Below are 22,542 nucleotides of genomic sequence, written 5' to 3'. Positions count from 1 at the left end.
TTCTAAAGACTGTACTGTGAATTCCTCCTCATTCTCTACTAAGCATGTGTCTTCCTCAAACGAATTCCTTCCCTTTTCTGTTTTGCTCTCCTACCTCTAGGACCCACCCCTCTCTTCCTTGCCACCACACCTTCATATGAAAGAGAAGGAGGTTGGCTTGTGTTGCTGCAGGAGTGCCTGCATGTGTGCCATCATCGAAGAGCAGTTGGTATGTGGTAACTTAACGTAGTGGGCTGAGAGGAGGATAGATCTGGTACAGACTCCAACACTTCTCTCAGTCCTTTGAACTATTCACACCAAGGGCTGGCAAACCTTGAAATTCCTGAAGAGAAGTGACAAGTGTTGATGTAAAGCTGTGTCAAAGCAAAACAGTTTTAATAGTTGATTTTTTTGGCAGATCTTTGAGTGTATGAACATAACTTGTTCTGTCTTTGCTATGAGTTCATCAACGTTTTTGCTCTATAATCCACTTTGTGATCTGTGTGTAACTACAGCAGATTAGCAGAATTGCTGAAACTTGGCTTGACACTGATCCAGTTGTTATTCTAAAGGAAAACAAATAGTTATATCTTGAAAGCAAAAGAAAATACAGGATTGTGAACAACATAAGCAACCTTTTTCAGGGAAGAAAACTGGAAGTGTGTAGTGTTACTTTTTAGGAGAGTAGTTAGTGGAGCTGCTTTGGCTATCAGTTTTTTCCTATGTTTTAGTGTGAATTTTGCATTGCAGTGGTCATTTTATGCAGAATGTGTAAAAACATTTCCCAGGTGGATGTTAAGCTGTTGCTTGGAGGAGTGAGCCCAAGACCTGTACAGTGGACCTGTTCTGTGCGAAGCCACTCTGAACTCTGACTTTGAAGAAGATGTAGTACTATTTTGGGGGACTGTAGTAAGAAAAAACTAGGAAGTTAGGCTTAAGAGAATTGTATGGCAGCTTGGACAAAGGCTTCCTCAGTGCATTTATACTGTGCTATGCATGCCATGTGCTTCAGAGTCTCATTTAAAAACTGTTTGCAGTGTTATTTCATTATTTTTTATGGAGCTTACACACAAGTGAACTGTTGCTGAAGAAGTATGTTTCCACTACTGAGAATATTCTTGCCAGTACCACTGAAGCTCATATAAGCATGCGAACAAACAAAAAAACCTCAACTATGTTGACTCTGCTATAGAAGAGGGGAAAAAATGCAAGCAGTCAGTAGTAAGGCAATCCATAGGAATTGTTAAAAAAAGTTACAGTGTCTTTAATTTAAAATCTCAAAATGGAGATTACATCCATTGTAGTTTGCAGTTTTGTGTAACTCGTTATTTCAAAAGATGCACTTGTATACCCTTTCATATGGATTTTTGCTTTGTTACAGTTCAGAAATTTATTTGTACAAATTAAATGAGCTCTAATTCTTTCATACCACGTTAAAAATTCATCTGAGTTGGTGGCACATACACTTTTTCTTGTTTTTAATGTACTTTGTCAGAAGTTGGTTACTTTTAATTGCACATGGTGGGATATACTTGATCTCTTGATGAGTGCGTGCCTTGCCTGTATCGTATTTGATGGTAAATTGGTTTAGTGCTGATCACTTTGTTTAAACTGAAACTCAACAATTGTGGTCTTGTAAGAGGGAGGATTTGGCAGATCTGTGCTTTTCTTTATCAAACTGGAAACTGAGAATGCTGATAGAAATTCAGTGAGACTGAAGCACGGTCCCATGGACAGCAAGATATCCCCAAGCACCAGTGAGCTCTTGCTGCTTTATGAGGCACCGACTACTGCTCTTGCTGTCCTGGAACCGTTTCTTCCCTGAATGGCAGAGTTTTCCTGTTCCCAGCCTCGCAGGAACCACCTTGTGTTGTAGTCGCAGTGTAGCTCAATCCCATCTTTGGCAGCTGTGTCACAGGTCATTGGCTTTTGGCTTAGAGAACTGAATTGTAAGCAGATTTGAGAGCAATACTTGCGTGTACCAGAGGTAATCAAAACAGTGCTCGTGGTCTTTCCTTACGAAGGGGGGGAGGGGGGGGGAGAGTAGTACATTTAGAGAACAGCTTTTTCTGTCAGTACCCCAGAACTGACCTTACTCCAGAGAATTTGTGAACCTTAAGACCCAAGGTAAAAAGAGGGCAGGGAGTACTGGACTAACTTTGTAAGCATACATTTAAGTGCATGTACAGGCTTGAAATAATTTCCAAAAGTTAGACATGCATTCTCTGTTGGTTTGACAATAGATACTAACATTTTACTAATACCGTACAGCCTATATATACATGGAATTCTGAATTTAGTATTGGCAGTAGCTTTCCAAACTTTATCAGAAAGAGACCCTTATTTGATGTTGGATTTTCTGGGTATTGCCATCAACTCAAGCACAAATTCTTATTGAGGGTGGGTGGATATAATGTAAGGTTATGCAGACATTGCTGCCTGTAAAAGATGTGTTGCTGTCTGCTAATTCTTTGACACAGCCATAGTGTTTCAGTTGTTGCTTTGTTTTTGGTTTTTTTTGTTGTGTGGTTGTTGGGTTTTTTTTAAGAAAAGAAAAAAAAAAAAGGCTATGGTTACCTTTTAACCCTTTCTTCTATCCAGTTTTCAGATTTTTAACCTGAAACTTCTCACTTGCTACCTGAAATCCCCCACTATGGACTTTTCTTGCAGTGGTCTTTGTCAGATGCCCTGGAGAATTTGCAGTGATCCCCTAACAATGTCTAATGTGTAATAGTGTTAGTCTGGCAAGTGAATTTTAGATTAATGTAAATCATAAAAGCAGCAGTCCTTTAGCTGCCTTTCCTGGAAGTGTTCATTTATTGAAGCAAATAAAGTATTTTTGGACACACTTTCTAGGGACATAGTAGACTCATTGCTTGTCTGATTGACAAAAGTGTATATCCCTGCTTTTAGGACTTTCCTTGTAACAGAAAACCTAGAGATATCCATACTATGCTTTATCAAAGACCTCTCTTTTAAATCATCTATATATTCTCACTCTCCAATACCTGAAGAACAGCTTTGAGAAAACGCAATAGTATTTTAGCAGCAGCTATGACTTAATTTTTTTTTTTTCAACTTAACCTGGAGGATACTAGTGACAAAATTAACCTTCACACTTCTAAAGTCAATGTGATAGAAATGTAACGAACTGTTACTTGTACTTTCCTTCTTTTGCTGAAAATAGTAATTTTCCTAATGCAGTATTTAACTAAGTTATTCAAGAAAATGCATATCAAAAAGTCTGTGAACTCTGCATTTTGCAAAATTTGCATTTGGCACAATTCTGCAGTTGCCTAGGATAAAACTTCAGCTTTCCATTTTGTTGCATATGTACTTTTAGTATTCTTATTTCCTACCCTTGAACAATTCACGTCATTAGGAACACTGTTCTAACAAAACTTGTGTTGCATAAAAGCAAAAAGTAATAGTCACCTGCTTTAAAAAAGAAGCTATCATACCAAAGTTTTCTAATTTTAGTATGAAATTTCACAAAAGGAATAGCAGTAATAAAATATCATAAAAGCGGTGAGTTTAGATAGTAAAACTACGTAAAGGTAAAGGTACATTTTGTTAAAGAATTCGTGTCCTTAATCATAGTCATTGTTCAAACAAAATTATTATGGCAGTTAACATGAGTAAGTTCAGAGGACAGATCTTAAACTGCTAAATATGCATATGATTGGCTTTAAATTTATATTTGTATTCATAAAGGTTCTAATATTAACATTAAAAGGACTAAATAAACTGAATTAATGCAGCACCCTTAATTTGAATTGAAATTTTGTAACGTGCAAAGCACTTAAGGAAACTTGCTATTTTTGGCAGGAAGTTAGACATTTCTACCTTTCCTGTATGTATCCCTATAACTGTATATAAAAAGTAGTCAGTGTGTGGCTTTAGCCATAACTGCTAATGAAAAGAATGGTTGGAAGGATTGGAAAGAAGTTAGGCCTATTAATTTATAATCAGCGGTAAGAGGAACTAGCTGATAACTGGTTTCCTTCACCAGCTAAAAGAATTGTGGTTAATTATACAGGCAGTATTGTGCATGTAGTAATCAACAGAGTATTTGGAAACCTCAGTCTTTTGAACATTTTGTAATTTGTAGTTTCCAACAGGGAAGATGATCCAGTTTTCAGCGGGAGAGTAAGTTCTTGATATGAAATGTACAACTTGTGTATTAAAGTACTTCTCAGAAATAAATGCTTTTTTGCATATTTGTTAGTGTATTCCATATGTCTGCCATGAGTGCTTCTTGCAATATTAGCATCTTCTGTAGAGTAATACTCACTTCTAAGTCACATGGTGCAACCTGTGTGTGTAAATGTGCTTCTGAGGGTCAATCTCCAGCCTTTTAAAGTGGTAGTACTGTTTGTACTGATTTATAAGGTATGGTGATTTGATGTCAGGACACTACCTCTTCAGTTAAACCAAGATCTGTACATTTTTACTGAAGATGTGACTAGTCAGATTTTTATTCCATGCTAAATTGGTTAGTGTTGAGTTATAGATGGAGTTGGAATTTCTACTACAGAAGGACAAATGACAGTCTATTCACTATCTATATATTGTAACATATAAAAATGCAGCTATGTAATGCAGCTGAGCTAGTGTCTTCACTGATTTTTTTTTTTTTTTTTGCTAGTTGCAAACTTTGATCTTGTACTTACACAAATATAAGGTGTGAAGCAGAATAGTTTGCAGTAGTTACAGAACTACCTGTTTGATGATGTGAATTTAAATGTAATGGTAGGACAGCTTACAGTCAGTTTATAACTGAGTGAAAGAACAAGTTTTGATCAAGAAGTCACCTACACTAGTATCCCAACCTGGCTGTGCTGGCAGCAGTGCTTAGGAGAAAGCAGGAAAGTGCTTTTCCTATTCCCTAAGGTCAGTTTAGAAAGCTGAGTGCCAAATATACACAGTCTTGCTGCAGCCATAGCCTTCACATAAAGATTGAAGACTCCGCCAGTGCCACAACTTTTCTCAAGATAGTATTCCTATCTTCCATTGCATTCTCCAGAGTAAAAGTAAGTAGAAAACTGTCACAAATAAAAGGTACACTCAACATTGATCTTATTGTTACAGACAGATGTTTTTAAACAGTTTATTCAATTTTAGTATTTGCTCAGTAAAAAAAAAAATAAAAATGAGCCAAAACATAAGCTTTGAATTAGTCTGCAGGCCCAGCAATACTCAAGGAATACAGTACAGATGAACTGATAGTGTACCTTTGGTTGTTACCTCTTGACTTCCTAGAAAGTGAATCTACTGCTTTGTTCCATAATAAAACTAGAGTAGTTACAGGTACAGCTGCAAACTATGGCTTGGTACTTGTTTCTTGCGCTGCAAGTTGAGTATAGGGAGGTTCTGGCAAATAACATGCCTTGGAACTTGCTCTAGAGTTAGCTTCAGCTGTTAGGCACGGATGGGTTTTGCAGGCACATATAACTTGTAATGAGACGGGCTAGCTTTTTACTCCTTAGTAGATACTTCTGTAGTTGTCAGATGTATTTCTGCAGAAGAAAGAAACAGAGTTTAAGTCTTACTATATCATCAGTAACTGTTGTACAAATAATTTTATATGCACTGATAGGTTGTAACTGAAACTAATGCAGAAATACTTGTCCTATAGTAGTAATGCAATAGTGAGCTTTACCAAAGATAGTCCAATTTCTCCCTTGTCCACTATGCCACTGTACCGGTTGCTGGATTTGTATTTCCCAGATCTCAGTAGTCTCATACCTTTGATCCTGTCTCTGGTCTACTCAGTAACTATTGCTTGTTTCTTCCAGTACATGTTGCTGCTTTCTAACCTTTGCCTGTTTTTCCTTTACATAGAAAAGGAGTCAGACCAGGTGCTACTCATTTGAGGGGGACAATTACTATTACGTTAACAGAGATGTAATGTTGAATTTTATTGGACCTGCAGTTCTGATGTTCAAGCTGTTGAGCACCTAACAGAATCGTGCATTTCTCTGGATAATGTATTGGAGATGAGGAAACCCACAGATAAAAGTGCTATGCTGGTTTATGCAAGACAGTATCAACCAGCTATGAACAACTATACTTTAAGACTGCTTTCTAGAGATTGGTTGAATAGATTAGAGGGCAGGTTTGAATACACTTAGGTATCAAGTTTTAATGCCAAAGGCCATGATATACCAAAACAAAAAGCAGCTTAGTTAGTAGTGGTGGCAGTGCAGGAGTGTAAAGGGAACGACTACACATGTTGCAAGTTTAACAAAGCCTTTAGCACAACTTGATTTATTTTAAATAGAAAGGAATTAAGATAATTACAAAGACGACATCTCATATGGTCTTGTCATACCTCTGGCCTTCACTTCAACTCCCTCTGAAGTCTTAGCCTTCAGAGAGGAGGGGTTTTTTTGTATTGGGGTTGTTTGGGGTTTTTTGAGAGCTATTTATAAGTAGTCAATTTTTCTTCTCTCAAAGATGCATTGCCAGAACAAGAAGGAAGATTACAAACTAGTTATAGCACTCTTCCATTCAAGAGATACCAGAAAGGTGTAAGTTAGTAACAGGCATATGAAAGAATTTAGCTATTGAAACAACAAATTTGACCTAACATAATGAGTGACCTTTGAAAAAAAAATTTTTCTTTTCTTTTTCAGGAGCATACAACCAGTCTGTACTGGGACACGAAACTGTCCATCCTTAATAGTCCCACGGTGCCAACTCTTCTGTTCATGGGTAGTTTGTTTCCAGGTAGGTGTCCTCTTCAAACTTCCTCAGAGCTGAGCAGTAGCAAAGACTGTAATGTTAAAAGAACTTGAACAGAACTAGTAACTCCAACCTGGAACACTACCTAACAGTGAAGAGCTGCACACTGAGTTAACTCAAATTCCCTTAGGATACAGGGCATTTTAGAAGGCTTCTCTTCCATTTCCGAGGGAGGAGTTGTATTAGATCCATGACAACAGTACTGTCTTACTTTAGCCATGCAGGTAGCAGTTGTGTTACTGTTGGGAGAATACCCTGTTAGACCCTGGAGGCCCACGTGCTCAAACTTAAGTTGCCATTCTACTTCCAGAGTTGGGTGACAGGTTTGGAAAAAGTGCAGTTTAAGATCTCCGTTTCAGTCCATCTGAGGGTTGCCTTGCATTTCTAAGGTCTTAGCCTTCTAATAAGGCCAATACCTATTACGTTTCTCATCTGCTACAACCTCCTGAAGCAGCACACCATCTGAGAGGGTGCTTTGTTGAGCAAAAACAGTAATTAAAGTTTACTAGTCAAATTATTTCTCAAAGCATGTTCTGATTTGCTAGCTCTTAATTAAAACTTCTGCTAATAACTAATACAAGTAGTGACACTAGGCATTAGGTTAGAGGTACTTCTCAATGAGCAGATTCTTCCAGGTCAGCAATTTCCCTTATCAGCTGCAGTTGATCTCCCTGTATTTTGTTGCCATCTTTAGATGGTAGCTGAAAAGAACCTCTGGTGGTCAGCTAGACCAGCCTCCTGTCTTACATGGGACACCTTTAAAGCCTTCACAGGTGGCGATTCCACCACCTCTGGCCATTCTGATCCAGTATCGCCACACTCTGCTCCTGGTGAAGCAGGTTTTTGTGACTACTCAGCCTGATGTCCCATGTCACAATTTGTTCTATCAGTCACCCAACTCTGCTGAGAAGAGTTTGGCTGTGCTGTATTTTTAACTACCCTTCAAGCACCTGTAGGCTGTTAGTGAGCTCATTCTTTAGTCTCCTCATTGCCAGACTGAATGAGCCCAGCTTTCTTTCTCATCTCAGTCTGTTCAATAGCTTTCAACTGCTTCTGTTTGCACAAGGAGTTGTTCTCTTAGCCTATTCCCTGTCTTTTCTTCCTGTTTTCTTCAACATATCATAAACATCAAGCTGATTTTAGTCTTCTGTATTATTCCAGTAAGCAGCTTTCCATTCTTGCCTTTCATGTAGGACAACTGTAAAAGACAATTGTTACCAAAATGCTTTGTCACTGAAAGTTTTAGAACCTCAAGTATTTCTTCGTGTTCTTAAAACACTGGAGGGGTTTTTTGCCTAGTTTTATAGAGGATTACTAACTAAGGTTAGTCATTTAAAGCAAGCACACAAAGCATGCGCATCTCAATCAATGGAATAAAGTGACAATGATTTATGCTGCATTTTCTTCATGCTGAATTTGGGTAACTAAATCCATACTTAGCCAATGTGTTTTAAAATTACACAGGCTTCCTACTTCACTCTAGGTATACTGAGTTTGATCTTTGGAGATGTTCAAAGTCCATGGTGTTTATACCCCTTTTAAGCAGGCTGTAGACTTCAACTGCTGCCACATACATAATCTGCAGAACAGGGTGTTTCTTGAAGCTGAGGAGGAAATGAGGCTGCAGTCCACCTTGCTTCTTGCTGCTGTGGAGGTAGACTAAAACCCATTTAACTCACCAATTGCATGGTAGTGAGCATGTGCAAATATGCACTTAGGGATGCATTTGGAGCATTATCAAGCACTGCAGATTTCAGCACCACTTCTGCTGTAGTCAATGCTTCTTCTCAAGGCTCCAGCTTCTGCTATCAAAAGGCTTTATTAAAAGTTTCCATTCCTTCTGCTTGCTGAAAAAAGCTTGAAGTAGTAAAAGGAGCACTGGCTCAGAGAGAAGGGAAATAAATTTTTCATTAGTGAACTATGAAAAAAATGTATTTAGAGACAATTTCACAAGTTAATTGCCATGTCTTTTTTTTTAAAAATAGACAGTTTCCAAAATCAATTACTCCAGGGTAATTGGAAATAATTCTGTGTGACTTTTAGTTGATAGTGCAGCAACATCAGCATTTTAGTTTAGGTCAGAAGTGCGTTATTGAAATGAGTCTCTTGATTGTTCCTACTTACTGTGCTTTAGTTCACATTACAGAGTGATCACAAACTGGACCCTTTAAGATGAAACTTAAACAGGAAGATGTGCTCCAAACAGTGATGGGCATTCAGCCCTGACACCAGGCTAGAGCTTTTCTGGGCAAAACCTCTGAAACACATGCATCACAGGTGTCAAGTTCTCACCAGCAGCCTCCTCGCTCCACAAACAAGCCCCTTATGGCCCACACTAACTGACATGGGTACAGAGAGTCAGTCAGCTCCAACCAGCTATGTCCTGCCATCCAAAACCAGCACAGCAGCCCAGACCACAGCAGGACTGACCAACCAAGACACTACTTGGGTCTGTGCTGGCTCTGAGCAGAGTTCTTGGCACTGCCCTCAGGGAGGGCTTTGAGCAGCACACAAGGTGTAACACTCCTGCACAATGCCAAGTGTTTGCTCAGTCCCCGAGCAAGTTGGGGGCTTGCATACATTTGGCAGGAGGAACATGGATGGTGTTACATCAACCATCCTTCTTTACCTCCCTTCCCAAATTTTTTTTTTTTTAATACTGCACATGTATACACTCCACCACTCTTGCAGTTGTCCTAGTTAGGAAGCCCATATCTTGTTCCCTCCTTGGATGCTCAAACAGGAGAATAAAAATTACATCCAGTAATGGCACCGATTCAGTTACTCACCATCTTTATTGCTGAAATGCTCGATCCTTACAAAAAGCAGCTTCTCTCTGAGCATCGTAGTCCAAATCTGCTTGCTTTTCCTGTTGTTTTTTTGCCCGCTTTTCAGCCTGATAAAGAAAACAGAAGCAAGTAGATACCTAGTTGATACTTGTCAAATATCATGCCTTCCCACTTCTCTCCCCTGTCATACCCCCCACATAAAGGGTACATTGAATAGCTAGGTGAACATCAGCATCAGCTGCTGCTCTTTGGTGACCTGCCCAGAAGATACAAGAGAGCAGTAGTGGCATGGCTGAAAAAATGGCATAAAGACACAGGACAGGATGCAATCTGTCATTGTTGATCTCTTCCTTATTACCAGCCCTCCCAGGTAATCCTCCCCAACCAGCATGGGCCAAGTCAGCCTGGAAGAGGCTTCTGCTCCACTGCTCTGAGAAGAGGCTGGTCCCCAACCTCAGCACCTGCAGTGCACACAGGTTAAAAAAAAAAAACAAAATGCACACATCACACCCACAGCAAGATTCCTCTCTCTCTCTCCTGCCCAGGAGATCTAGTACTATTGGTTTAGATGCACGGGGTTCTTACTGAAGGGGCTGACAGCTCTTCTATTTACCATTTGCTGGATCTGAATTTTCTGCACTTCCATGTTTGCATCACGTTGTCTTTGTTTCTTGGCTTCTTCCATTTCCAGGTAGATACGATCTGCTGCCATCCACTGATTACGATCCTTCTCATCCTCTGCTTTTTCCTCTCTCTCCTTTTCTACTTTCATCTTCATCTGTGTTTTACAAAATACACAAAAAAAAAGTTAAACGAGGAGCTAGCCTGCTAAGCTGGAAGTCATATCTTTTGGCAGAAGCAGCCCTCTATCAGCACTCTGATAAACACAGTCATTGTGACTGGCCAGTGTCCAAGCCCGGGGTTTTCAGCAGCCCTGGCAGATGTGTGCCTGACAAGGAAGTGGGAGAGGGAAAGAGGACCCCAGGAAAGATGTCAGTGGACCTGATGAAGCATGCTGATGCATGGCACCAGAGCCACCAGCTGTGATCTGGGCCAGGCCCCTCAGTTGGAGTAAGCAGTGCAGAGTCTGGAAAATGTTTGCACAAGTTATCAACAATTATAGAGCCTTCCAACTCTTTATTTTTTGAGAGGGGTTCATCACATGTACTGCTTTCACCTTTCTTAAGGAGTTAGTTCTGAAACTATAGACAGTTAATACAAGAGGCAGCTGCTAAGTGAGAACTTGCATGTGTCTCACTGAAGACAACTGTGCTAGAATCTACGGTGTTTCTGAAAGGTATTCAGAAGTACAGGTATATATGACAGAAAGAATAATAAGAACAGGCTAAGTTTCTTACCACAGTGGCTCTGTGTTCAGCAATAGATTCAATGGTAGCCTTTTTTTTTGCTTCCTTCTCTTTGTTTTTCATTTGGTATTCATATTCTACCTCTGCAGCTCCTCTAGCAAGACGATCATCTTCAATTTTGCATGCCTCATTCATCTGTGCAGTTAGTTGTGCAAAAGCTTTGTCCTTATGCTTCTGCATTAGCCTGCAGGAGAACATGAGCTATCATAACATACCAGGATATCCACTCCAATTACCTGAGGCTCTGCTCCTAACAAAGCCAGCAATCCCATTTCCACCCCCAACAGCACCAATTACTACTGGAACTGGCAGGCATTTCTTCTGGACTTTCTACTTCTTTTTCAAATTTTAATTACAGAAAAATTGCTTGCATGACAAAGTTCTGATTCTGCTGATATAAAAATTCAGAGTAACATTTGTCACAAAATTCAATTGCAAGTTTGAATCTTGATCCTGAAAACTGTAGCCCTAGACCCACCTATTAGTCTCTGCATCTTTTTCTCTTGTCAGATCAGCCATCATTTCTTTTCCTTTGATATAAGCCTTAATCCGATCATCATCATCATCTTCTTTTTGTTTCTCTTCAGCTTTAATTATTTTCTGTTCAGCTGCATACTCCTGTTTAAATAGAAAAGTACTGTTATTTTTATGTAGAATCAGATATTGGAAACATGAACTGAAAAAAAAAATAATCTAGCAAAGACTTCAGGCCTAGCCTATGTAAGAGTTCTTTGGTTTTATCAGTGGAGAAGCTATAGAAGATAGAAACCGGGAGAGATTCTCATGACCTACTTACCACAAACTACCACAAAAGTAAAATTAGTGTGTGGTTGCAGCCCCAAGCACAGTATCTTTAAGTTATATTCTTTCCTCTACTGCCCCACTGGCTCCAACTGTTCCCATCCTGTGTATCATTCACACAGCACTGACTCTGAAGGGCTCAAACAGTAAAAGTCTGTAGAACCATAAAAAGTGTAAGGGACAAGGCATTTTGTAATCATGCAGAAATGCCAGTTATGAGTATATATAGCTTTTATTGCATATAAAAGGTTGGGGGCAAATGGGTTATCATTTTTATAATTGAGGTGAGGAAGAATACAGGGGAAAAAAGCAAGTAGGGTTTCAGTGGGAATTCTCTCCTCTTACTCTCTCACATTCCAATGAATCATCACAGTACCTCCACACTTCAGTCTCCCAGCTCAAGCAGGCATGGGGAAGGAACAGTAGGTGTGGTAAGTAGGTCTTGACTAATTTTCTAAACATCTCCAATCATAAAGGGAAAGTCTAGTTAAAGAGATATTGTCATATTCAGACTTGGGCTACTCCCTCTTCCTAACAAAGGAAAATGGGCTTAAAACAGCGCAGGTACACGGAACCTAAATCCCATTTTCAAGTCAAGGACAATCTCCTTGCTGCCTATAGCAAACTTTTTCCATTGTAGACCAGCCAAAGCTCAGGTGCCACATTACAAATTCCAAGAGGCCTTTCTCAAAAGCACAGAGGAAAGACATGGCCTGCAACTCACAAGGTAGGCATGTGATCCAATGCTACTGAAGCTGTCAGCAAACCTCCTGTTGCCAGCACGCCCATTTATTTGTGGGCCTAATGCAACCCTTTCACTCCAGGCAGCCAAGGTGAAACAAGCATTTTGAATTGTCCGCTTTCCTGTTACTTACATGATGCAGCCTCTGGCGTTCAACTTTTTCCTCCTGTTCCTTTTCTTTTCCTCTCTGAATTTCCAGTTGGTACAGTCGGTTCAATCTCTGTATTTGTTCGCCTTCTCTTTTGTCTTCTAGCTTGGCCAGATCTGCCTGATGCTTGTGCTCCTTTATTCTGAATTGGAAAAAGGAGTTGAATAAATGGGCTAGAGACTGTATGAAGTAACGAACAGATATGGCATTCTACATATCTACAAGCACTTTAACAGTGATACTTTGAAGTGAAAGTAGAATATCAGAGATCAAAAACAGAATCATGTTTTTTAAAAGGCAGCTGCAAATCCTTTGGCCAAAGCTCAGTCCTACTGCAAGGGTGCTGGTTAAGCCTATACTAGCAAAAGCAAACATGATCAGCGTACGCACTCTAATGTTAGATTGAATTTGATTAGCCTGTTTAATTGTTAGCCCACCCCCTGTACAAGCTGGACGTTTGCCAGCTAGCCGTCTTCCAAACAGTGCCACAGCACCGTGCAAGACGTGGCCACGGTCATCAGCCCGTGCTAGCGTGGGCTGGGGGAAGCAGCAATAGTGAAGAGTTTTGCCTCTCAGTGCCAGAACGCAGACCGTCTTGTTTAATTTATTAGGACGGGCGTAGCCACTGGTAGCAAGAGACGTTTCTGAAGCTGGAGAACAGAGTTACGGAGGAACCGGAGGGCGAGGAGAGGGGACACGTTTTCAGCCTGACCGCAGAGCGAGGAGGCTCAGAAGCAATGGTTTCAAAGCAGCGAGTCACGCAGCCCCAGCCAGGGCACGACGCCGGCGGGGCTGCTCCCGCCGAGGCGCGGGCGGGGCCCGCTCCGCCAGAGCCGGGCCGCCTCAGCTGGGTTAGCGCCAACTCGCCCCCTCGTGTCCTGCGTCCGCGGCGCGGAGCTGGCCACGGGAAGGCTTTTAACCCAAACCCCGCTCCCCCCCGCCACGCTCCTTAAGGTCCCGCCGCCGCCGGGCAGAGCCCGCCGGACTCACTGCGCCAGCTGCTCCTGGGCCACGGCCCGGCGGTCCAGGTAACGGCCATGCTCCCGCTCTGCCTCCCGGCGGGCGGCGTCCGGCCCGTCGCGGTCCATCGTCGGCCTTTCTCCGCCGCGGGCCGGCCCTGCGCCCAGCGCCCGCCTCTCCGCCAAGCGGCAACGTCTGCCGAGAGAGAGACGGCGGCGGCCCGGCTGTCCCGGGAAGCCGGGGCTCGTTCTTCCGCACACGGAGAGGGAACAAAGGCGGCGGCTGCGACGAGAGGCGCCCGCGGGAACGCCCCGAGCCCCGCTGACGGGGCGAACAGCGGCAGCAGGGGATGAGGGAGGACCGGCGCGCCCGGTGACGCGGCTGTTATAGCGGCTCCGCCCGGCCCAGCGCTCCGCCCCGCCGCGGGGAGCTACCGGCGGGCACCGCCCGTTCCTTCAGGCTGCGAGGGTCGGCCCGGCCCGGCCCGGCTTGGTGGCGGGGTTCCCGCCCTCGCCTTACCTCGGCTCCGTCCGGGTCGGGCGGCAGAGCAGGTCCGAGCAGCGGCGGTCACGGCGGAGGCCCCGTGCGGGAGCCGCCCTCCTCCGCGGCCGGTTCGTGAAATACCCGCAGGCGGTAAGAGGCTGTAGCGTCCGCATCTGCCTCTGTCTTTCTGCTCCCACCTGGGCGGCTTTTCTTCCCGCTGTCGTGGCTCTGCGCTGCGGCGTCCCGGCTCGGCCTGGCTCTGTGGGCTGCCGCCTCTCCCCCGTCACCCGCATCCCGCTAGGCCTGCCTGTAGTTGGGGGCGTTGGAAACTCGCCTTTCTCCGTTACTGACCTCAGAAGGTGGCCCCTGGGCGCTCTTCTGCGGGAGGAGAGCCCTTGGCGGCCCGGGGAGCTGGATGAGGGGGTCGGCCCTCCCCCTCCTTCCACAAGTTCCTCCCTCGCCCTGCCTGGTTTTTCGGGGAGGTGGCTGCTGCACTCGGCGAGCAGTACGTCCATCTTGCATCCAGCTGTTGTACGCCGCAGGGCAGGTAAAACCAGCTCTGCTTGGCCCTCAGCTTGCCGGAGGGACCTCGCCTCCGGGTAGCCATGCGTCCTGCTCAAAACCCTGTGCTTTCTTCAGAGCCATTTGCTATTGGAAGCCAGGCTCGGAAACCTGAAGGCACACAGAAGACCCATTTTCCAAACTGAAATATGGGCAAGCAACCTTTGTACAAAACTCTCCCAATTTTATTTTTTTTAGAACTTGCGTCATTTTCTAGTTTGGCCAACAGAGACGGGCAGCTGCAGGGCTGGAACAGAAGGTTGTGTGCAACAAAGCAAAGCTTCAAGTTTCTTGAGCTTTGTTTCTAGCAGACCCCAGAATAGGGGGATACCCTGTTTAGACCCCAGGTTACTGGTGGAGGAAGTCATTCTAGGAAACCCTAACTCTGTCCAAGGCAGGAACATGGTAGTAAAATTTCAGCAAAGAACCTAAGCTTAAGGAGTGAGATGTGTGTGTGACTTGGGTGTTGGGAAAGTCAGCTGAGGAATCTGAGAAACCATTTTAGATCTGGATCTACTTACCGCAGACTGAATCATTGTTAGTCTTTTTGAAAGAACAGTCCAACTATGTTGTCTCTTCTTGCTATGCTCTTCTTGTACTAGCTATTTATGGCTATGTTGGGACCTATTTGTCTCCTAGGTGACCTTTTAAGGGTTGTGATCAAATCACATTCATATTTTCATATAACTAATTTATAGTATGACATTTGTTTTAGAGGTAGTTGCAAAATGCTGTATAAACTGCAATAACTATTCTAACTTTCACATGTATTAGGTTGTTTTTTCTTCCCCTGGAGATTCTGTAAAGTTGTTACGGGTTTTTTTTTTCTATTATCAGGAATACTTAACTGGCAGTAGGCTAATGAAAAATGTGACCTTTTGTACTGGGAATTCGTATCCCAGGCCTGAAAAACACGGGACGGTGAATTTTTAGAACAATGAATAATATAAGTATAACCATAATAGTGAGCTTTTGGCTGGAATGGGTTACACTGATGGTCAATTACATATCATGCATTCCTGTCTCAAGTTTAATAAGCTAACTTTCATGAAATACAAGCTGAGGATTTTTGAGAATACAACCAGTTCTCTGGCAATCTTTTTTTCTCCAAATGGACTTCCAGATTCATAACATATATTCGATGTAGATCCTTTGCAGCTTAACTCTGCTGGTAAGGTTCAAAAGATATTTTTTTTTAACCACATGAAAACTGCTTCTGCCTTTCCTTGCTGGATAGTCTCAATGTTATTTCATGTTTTTAACTTCTTGAGCAGGAGTACAGCTACAACAAGGTAACTGGCCCCCAGCACCATCCTGTGCTTGAAAACTAGTATTTATTCCTTCTCTTCCTCTGGAAAATGGCCCATGTCCAAGTCCTCTTCCATCTTTGGATGCTTTGAGAAGAGGATAAAGATGGTGTGTAGTCTTGGTCTCTGATTCAATTACTTGCTTTGCATAGCTCTGAAATTCACGCTCCTTAAAAAGCGCAATAGCCTCTCTCTGGATATCATAATCCAAGTCTGCTTGCTTTTCCTGCTGTTTTTTTGCCTGCTTTTCAGCCTGATGAAGAAAAGGGAATAACAAAGCTTAGTATTTCTTTCACAACGTAACTATCCCTTAGAACTTAGAGAGGGTAAAAGCTTACAGGAGATCTGCAGTGATGTTAGTTGATACTTGGCAAATATCATCTCTTCTCTCTCCTGCCCTACCCCCCACATAAAGGGTACATTGAATAGCTGAGTGAACATCAGCATCAGCTGCTGCTCTTTGGTGACCTGCCCAGAAGATACAAGAGAGCAGCAGTAGTACATAATGGCACAGGATGGGATGTGATCTGTCATTGCAAACCAGCCTTGACTTGCACCACTGCTCTGAGAGGAGGCTGGTCCCCACACCAGCATATGCAGAGCACACGTGATTTAAAAACCCCAAACCAACAAACAAAAAAACCCAAACAAAACACAGCAAGCTTCCTCTCTTCCTCTGAGGCAGGAGCTAGTGCTGTTGGTTTAGATGCATGTTTCTTTCTAAAGGAGTCAACAGGATACAGCTTTTCTATTTACCATTTGCTGGATCTGAATTTTCTGCACTTCCATGTTTGCATCACGTTGTCTTTGTTTCTTGGCTTTTTCCGTTTCCAGGTAGATGCGGTTCTTTTCCATTAATGCATGAAGTTCTTTTTTACCCTCTTCTTTTTCCTCTCTCTCCTTTTCTACTTTCATCTTCATCTGTATTTTACAAAATACACAAAAAAAAAGTTAAGCAAGGAGCTAGCCTGCTAAGCTGGAAGTCATATCTTTTGGCAGAAGCAGCCCTCTATCAGCACTCTGATAAACACAGTCATTGTGACTGGCCAGTGTCCAAGCCCAGGGTTTTCAGCAGCCCTGGCAGATGTGTGCCTGACAAGGAAGTGGGAGAGGGAAAGAGGACCCCAGGAAAGATGTCAGTGGACCTGATGAAGCATGCTGATGCATGGCACCAGAGCCACCAGCTGTGATCTGGGCCAGGCTCCTCGGTTAGAGTAAGCAGGAATAAGAACAGGCTAGGTTTCTTACCACAGTGGCTCTGTGTTCAGCAATAGATTCAATGGCAGCCTTTTCTTTTGCTTCTTTCTCTTTGCGTTTTTTTTCTTGTTCAGCTTCTTTTTTTGCAATGTCTTTAGCAAGACGATCATCTTCCCTCTTTAATGCCTCATTCATTTGTACAGCTAATTGGTAAACGATTTTATCCTGATGTTCCTGTGTTAGTCTGCAGAAGAACATGAGCTACCATAACATACCAGGTACACACCTGGGTCTACCTGAAGCATTACTGCTACCAAATTCAGCAATCCTGCTTCTAGTCTTCTTTCCTCTTGCCACACAGGCCAGCCCACCCACCCAACTCCTTGATCTCCTTGTGTTCCCCCTGTTTTTTGTTTTTTTTTTTTAATTATCTGATTTAGCAAATAAATCTTCCCTGTATTCTTGTAACATTAGCTTTCTGTTGCAATGAGCTGGATCACTCAGTGAGGAGTCTGCCTAGCATCTTGCCATCAGGGCAGAAATGTTGGGAGTGTTGGCCAGAAACAGGAAGAGAAAAACTCTTAGGTTGGCTCAATGGTATCATCATGCTGTACCCTCAATGTTAAATTTATAAACCACCTTCCCTTAATAAAAACCCAATATAATCAATACAGGTGCCTAGTTAAGAAGTCAAATTATTTTTCTTTATCTGGCTCAGGGAAATATAGCTTATGCCCAAAAATACTTCATCAAGGATTTTGTCTTTAATTGTTGAGGAGGTGGAGGCTTGGCAGGCCATATGGAAAAATCACTGTTCCCAACACACTGGTGTAGCACTTTGCACTTCTGTAAGTCTTTGTACTTTGAAGGACGGAGAGATTGCTCACACACACACCTATTACTAAGGAACCTGTGAAAGAATTTCCTTTTTCTGCTGAATTCCCTACTCTCCCTATCAATAGAATTTAATTTTTAGAATAACTGTGGTTTGTGTAACATCATCAGTCTGAAAGATTTGAAAATGACCACAGTATAATTTTTAGTTTGTTTACAATTTTTACTCTAGCTTTGTACCTACCTGTGCATTTCAGCTTCTTTCTTTTTTATCAGCTTGGCAATAGTTTCCTTTGCTTTAAAATGAGCTCTAATCCGATCATCTTCTTCCATTTCTTTTTGTTCCTCTACTGCTTTGATTATTTTCTGCTCAGTTACATGCTCCTGCATGGGCAAAATGATCCTGATATAACAGATGAAGTTTAGAAAATCTGGGCCTGGGGTAGCAACTTAAAAGAATCACTTCCTATTCTTTGTGTTTCTTTCAAAGAAAGAAGAGAAGAAAGGGATTCTCAGTACTTCCACTTACTTCTGCCTCCCTGTTCAAAAGTGCATGAAGAGGAGATAGTAGATATGAGGGAGAAGGGGAGTGGAGCATTGAATAGCTGCTTTTCCAGCCCATTACACAAAGAAATTGCTATGCAATGCAATGAGCATTATCCCTTGCTTCCATTCACACACATGGGAGAGGGGGATGTTGAGAGGAATAGGACTGTGCAACCCCCACCAACACACACACAGACTGTTGCTCCTGGCCCACCTCATCTAAAACTATCCCAGTCTAAGAACTTAATCCAAGTCATAGCTGAAGCGTTTTCTATACCGTTATGTAAAAAAACAACTGTCTTTTGCATGCTGGCCAGAACTGTTCTGAAGCGTTTCTAGTTTGCATTTAGCAAGTTGCTTTTAAAGATGAAGAGAGAAGGCAGCAGGTCTTGACTATATTTCTAAACTTCTCCAATCATCCAGGGAAAGTCAAATTAAAGAGATATTGTTAGGTTCAGTCTCAGCCTATTCCCTCTTCCTAACAAAGAAAAATGGGCTCAGAACAGCAGGTATGTGGAACTTAAATCCAGTTCTCAAGTCAAGGAGAATATTCCTTGATGTCTACAGCAGACTTTAATCATAGACCAAAGCATCAGGTGCCAGCGTCCCTTCAGACAAGAGAAGAGACCTGCCTCCAAGAGGCCTGTCTCAAAAGCACAGAGGAAAGACATGGCCTGCAACTCACAAGGTAGGCATGTGATCCAATGTTACTGAAGCTGTCAGCAAACCTCCCATTGCCAGTAAGCCCATTTAGATGGACGAATGCTATTGTTTCACTCCAGGCAGCCAAGGTGAAACAAGCATTTTGAACTGTCTGCTTTCCTGTTACTTACATGATGCAGCCTCTGGCGTTCAACTTTTTCCTCCTGTTCCTTTTCTTTTCTTCTCTGAATTTCCAGTTGGTACAGTCGGTTCAATCTCTGTATTTGTTCGCCTTCTCTTTTGTCTTCTAGCTTGGCCAGATCTGCCCGATGCTTGTGCTCCTTTATTCTGAATCGGAAAAAGGAGTTGAATAAATGGGTTAGGGACTGCATGAAGTAATGAACAGATACAGATTCTGTATATATACTTGCACTGAAGAATGTGATACTTTGAATTGAAGGTGGGCAGAATATCAGAGGTGAAAAATAGCATCATTGTTTGTAATGGTAGCCCTCAATCCTCTGACCAGAAATGAGCTACATGGTATGCTCATAGTTTGCAGTCTAGTGGTAACAAGTTTTATCTGGATGACTTACTAGCACCATTGCATTAATAATGTTCTGGCCTATCTCTGCAGCATCCTCAATGAACAAGATTTCTCCAGTAAGTCCCACCATATCTATGCTTCTCCTGGGCATGCAGGCAACAGCTCAAGCTGGTAGTGTTCTACACTAAGTTTTGCAAGGATTTATGTGTTGGGCCTGGAATATGTGAAACTACAATGTGAACCCTTCCTCTGCCTTAGGGATTTTGATTCCTTCTATCAGACCACCGTGGCCAGTCCTATAAATACCACTGGGGACCCCTCCATAAGGTTTCTGGAAGAGCTGAAAGAATGGAGGTGGCAGTGCTGCGTTCTCTTGATGCATTCCCTGGAACCTAGTTATGGGCAGATGGAAAATCTGGTTTAATCTTTTCGTTTTCTGGAACCAAAACTAAATTAAAATATACTTTCAATAACAACTTTTGAAAAGTGATTTGACTAAAACCTGTTGATGCCTGCCAGAGCTGATTTTACATGCAGACTGTTGGCAACTAAAAGACACTGCATATCACAGCTTTTCCCTTTTGTGCAAGGTCTTTTGTGGCACTCTGCATTTTTCTTTTAAAGTGTTGCATTTGTGAATCAAATTATTAGTAATTTTCTGTAAAAACTTTATAGAATGTATTTGTAAGAAGAGAGCTTAAGTGAATAATAAAGTAGGGTTATTAATTATTACTTACTGTTCCAGCTGATCTCTGCGTAGTGCCTGTTGATTCATATAACACTGATGTGCCTTTTCTTCTTCTCTGAGAATAGCTTCTTTATGTTCATGTTCCTTTTCTTCACCCTTCTTTTTGTTAACATCTGACTTTAACTTTTTAAATTCAACTTGAGCATCTCTTTCTTTTAGGACCTCAGCAAGTAGAAGTGCACTCTGCAAGAGAACATTTAAAGTAATTAGCATGTTCAGAAGCATTTAAAGACATTTGGCACAATTTGAATTTAAAAATTCTAAGTTGTCAACAAACATGCAACCCTTTCACTCTTTCGTTCTGATAGTATAGGTAGGTTTTTGCATGATCAAGAGCCTCCTTCCGTTTTGCTGCTTGGAACCGTTGCTCTTCCAAATCAAGTAACTTTCTTTCTTCTTCTTCCCTTTCTTCACGTAATTTTTTGGCTTTAAGTTTCTGTTGTGCCAGGCCCTACAGTGCAGAGAAAATCAGAAATCACATTTAAAGCTCATGGATTAAAAACGTATAAACCATTCTGAAGGTAATGTACTCAAAGTTTGGGGTTTTTTAAATTTTGCATTTTAGCTTTAATTAAAAAAAAAAAGTGGATGTTAGATGTTAAATGCATTTAAATGGAGTTTAGTTAAAATACATATTTAAAAGCAAATGTTAAACAAAGGGAGTACAGCTAGAAATGTTACTATGAGTGGTTTTGCATATATGAAAACGAATCCCCTTGTTTACAAAGGTATCTTGTACTTACCATAATGGTATTGGGCCAGTCTTTTACAGCAGCTTTGGAGCGTAAGTGCATTTCTTCCCGTTCTTTCTTCTCAGCAAGGATGCGTGCTGCTTCTCTAGTTGTGCTGTCAAGATTGTCCTGAATCCTTTCCCATTCTGCTTTTGGCAATACCATTACCTGATGAAGATCTACTTCATTTGGAAGAAAATAGCCATCCAGAACGTTAATTTCTTCCAAATGATGTGGTGCTGTGCAGAGGGAAGAAAAGATACTGAGGTTACTTGATATCAGAAAATCCTATATTCAAACCTGTGTCAGGATTTGAATTCTTGCATAATAACAATACTAAGTCATCCTCTCCCCATCCCGGTACCTCAGAGCTAAGACAGGGTATCTGTATCTGTAGTCCCTGGCCAGCGCATGTGCTTGGGCTGTGGTGCTGACTGATTTAAATGTCTGTGTGTCTCCTTGCCTGTTTGTGTATAGGTACAGGTTTGGCTTGTGGTAACTAACGCTTTCCTGGCAGTACTTAGGCGTAATTCTGGGAACAGCAGGGACCAGGGAGCGTTCCCAAAAGGAAAGGGAGAATATCGGTAGAGCCATTCTGCTGGCTGGATGAGGCAGCAGTTTGGGCACAGGCTGTGCTTTACCACCCTTGTCCTGTGCACTCATCACATTTACTAAAACAGATGCGTTGTAGAACTGTTTCTTGATTTGTTGGAAAGATTAGCATTTCTTTGTTGTATTCGGCTTACATGCACGTGCGCATGCAAAAATACAGCCTTTTTGGTGATCGCAAGTGTTTGTGAAATGGCCTTCAAACTGTCGCCAGTATTTTTGAAGAAAACGGCGCTCTGTACAGAGCGACGTCCTGTTAGAAATTCTCCTTGTTCATCTGATTTGCAGCAGACTGCCGTGCCGTGTCTAAAATGTAAGGAGGCTTTCTCTTACAGCGATACTGATGTCCAGGTCTGTTTTTCAGATGCAGCTGCTGATCGGTTTGTCTTACGACAGGGACCAGACCTGACCTTCTCCCTCAGCCCGAGGCGAAGGCAGCCTTGCCGAGAGTCGGCGTAGACACACGCGGCTGCTCCCCGCGGATGGGGAACTGCCGGGCGCACAGCTCTTCGCTGCCTTCAGCTGTTGGGTGATGCTGTCTGTGCCTCCGCGGCTTTCAGGTTAGCTCTTCCTAGGTGATTCGTGGGGAGAAACAGCCTGTCTCGCTGTCTGCAGCCGGGAGAGCCGGGGGGAGGTTTGGGGAGAGCCACCCTGGGCACAAGGAGCACCCCTGCAGCCTCCCGGAGCCGGGTACAGCCGCTGCGGCTGCGGGCTCGGCGCTGCCCTCCCCCCGCCCCGGTGCCCGCGGGGAGGAAGCCCCACTCACGGGCGAGCTGCCGCCTCCCGCGGGGGCGCCCGGGCCCG

The 22,542-nt window shown here is 42.7% G+C and overlaps 2 protein-coding genes across 2 annotated transcripts; both read right to left on the bottom strand.

Moving 5' to 3' along the window:
- Positions 1-5,114: 5,114 nt before the first annotated feature.
- Positions 5,115-14,531, bottom strand: LOC104832995 (coiled-coil domain-containing protein 173-like). The gene is made up of 7 exons (XM_010569446.1): positions 14,053-14,531; positions 13,564-13,854; positions 12,559-12,715; positions 11,361-11,425; positions 10,874-11,066; positions 10,129-10,293; positions 5,115-9,622 (listed from the first exon to the last, which is right to left on the bottom strand). The coding sequence occupies exons 1-7, from the start codon at positions 14,529-14,531 to the stop codon at positions 9,521-9,523; spliced, it is 1,452 nt and encodes a 483-aa protein (XP_010567748.1). The 3' UTR covers positions 5,115-9,520.
- Positions 14,532-14,791: 260 nt separating this feature from the next.
- CCDC173 (coiled-coil domain containing 173) lies at positions 14,792-21,723 on the bottom strand. Its single transcript, XM_010569433.1, has 10 exons — positions 21,634-21,723; positions 21,142-21,417; positions 20,676-20,849; positions 20,388-20,581; positions 19,295-19,589; positions 18,160-18,299; positions 17,919-18,033; positions 17,133-17,342; positions 16,641-16,805; positions 14,792-16,137 (listed from the first exon to the last, which is right to left on the bottom strand). Exons 1-10 carry the CDS (start codon positions 21,721-21,723, stop codon positions 15,823-15,825), a joined length of 1,974 nt encoding a protein of 657 aa, XP_010567735.1. The 3' UTR covers positions 14,792-15,822.
- Between the last annotated feature and the right edge of the window lie 819 nt (positions 21,724-22,542).

This window comes from Haliaeetus leucocephalus, unplaced genomic scaffold (assembly GCF_000737465.1).
Source record: "Haliaeetus leucocephalus isolate CR32 unplaced genomic scaffold, Haliaeetus_leucocephalus-4.0 Scaffold1, whole genome shotgun sequence".
Lineage (NCBI taxonomy): Eukaryota > Metazoa > Chordata > Aves > Accipitriformes > Accipitridae > Haliaeetus > Haliaeetus leucocephalus.
The sequence above is the reverse complement of the archived record's forward strand: the minus strand, read 5'-3'. Positions and strand labels throughout refer to the sequence as shown.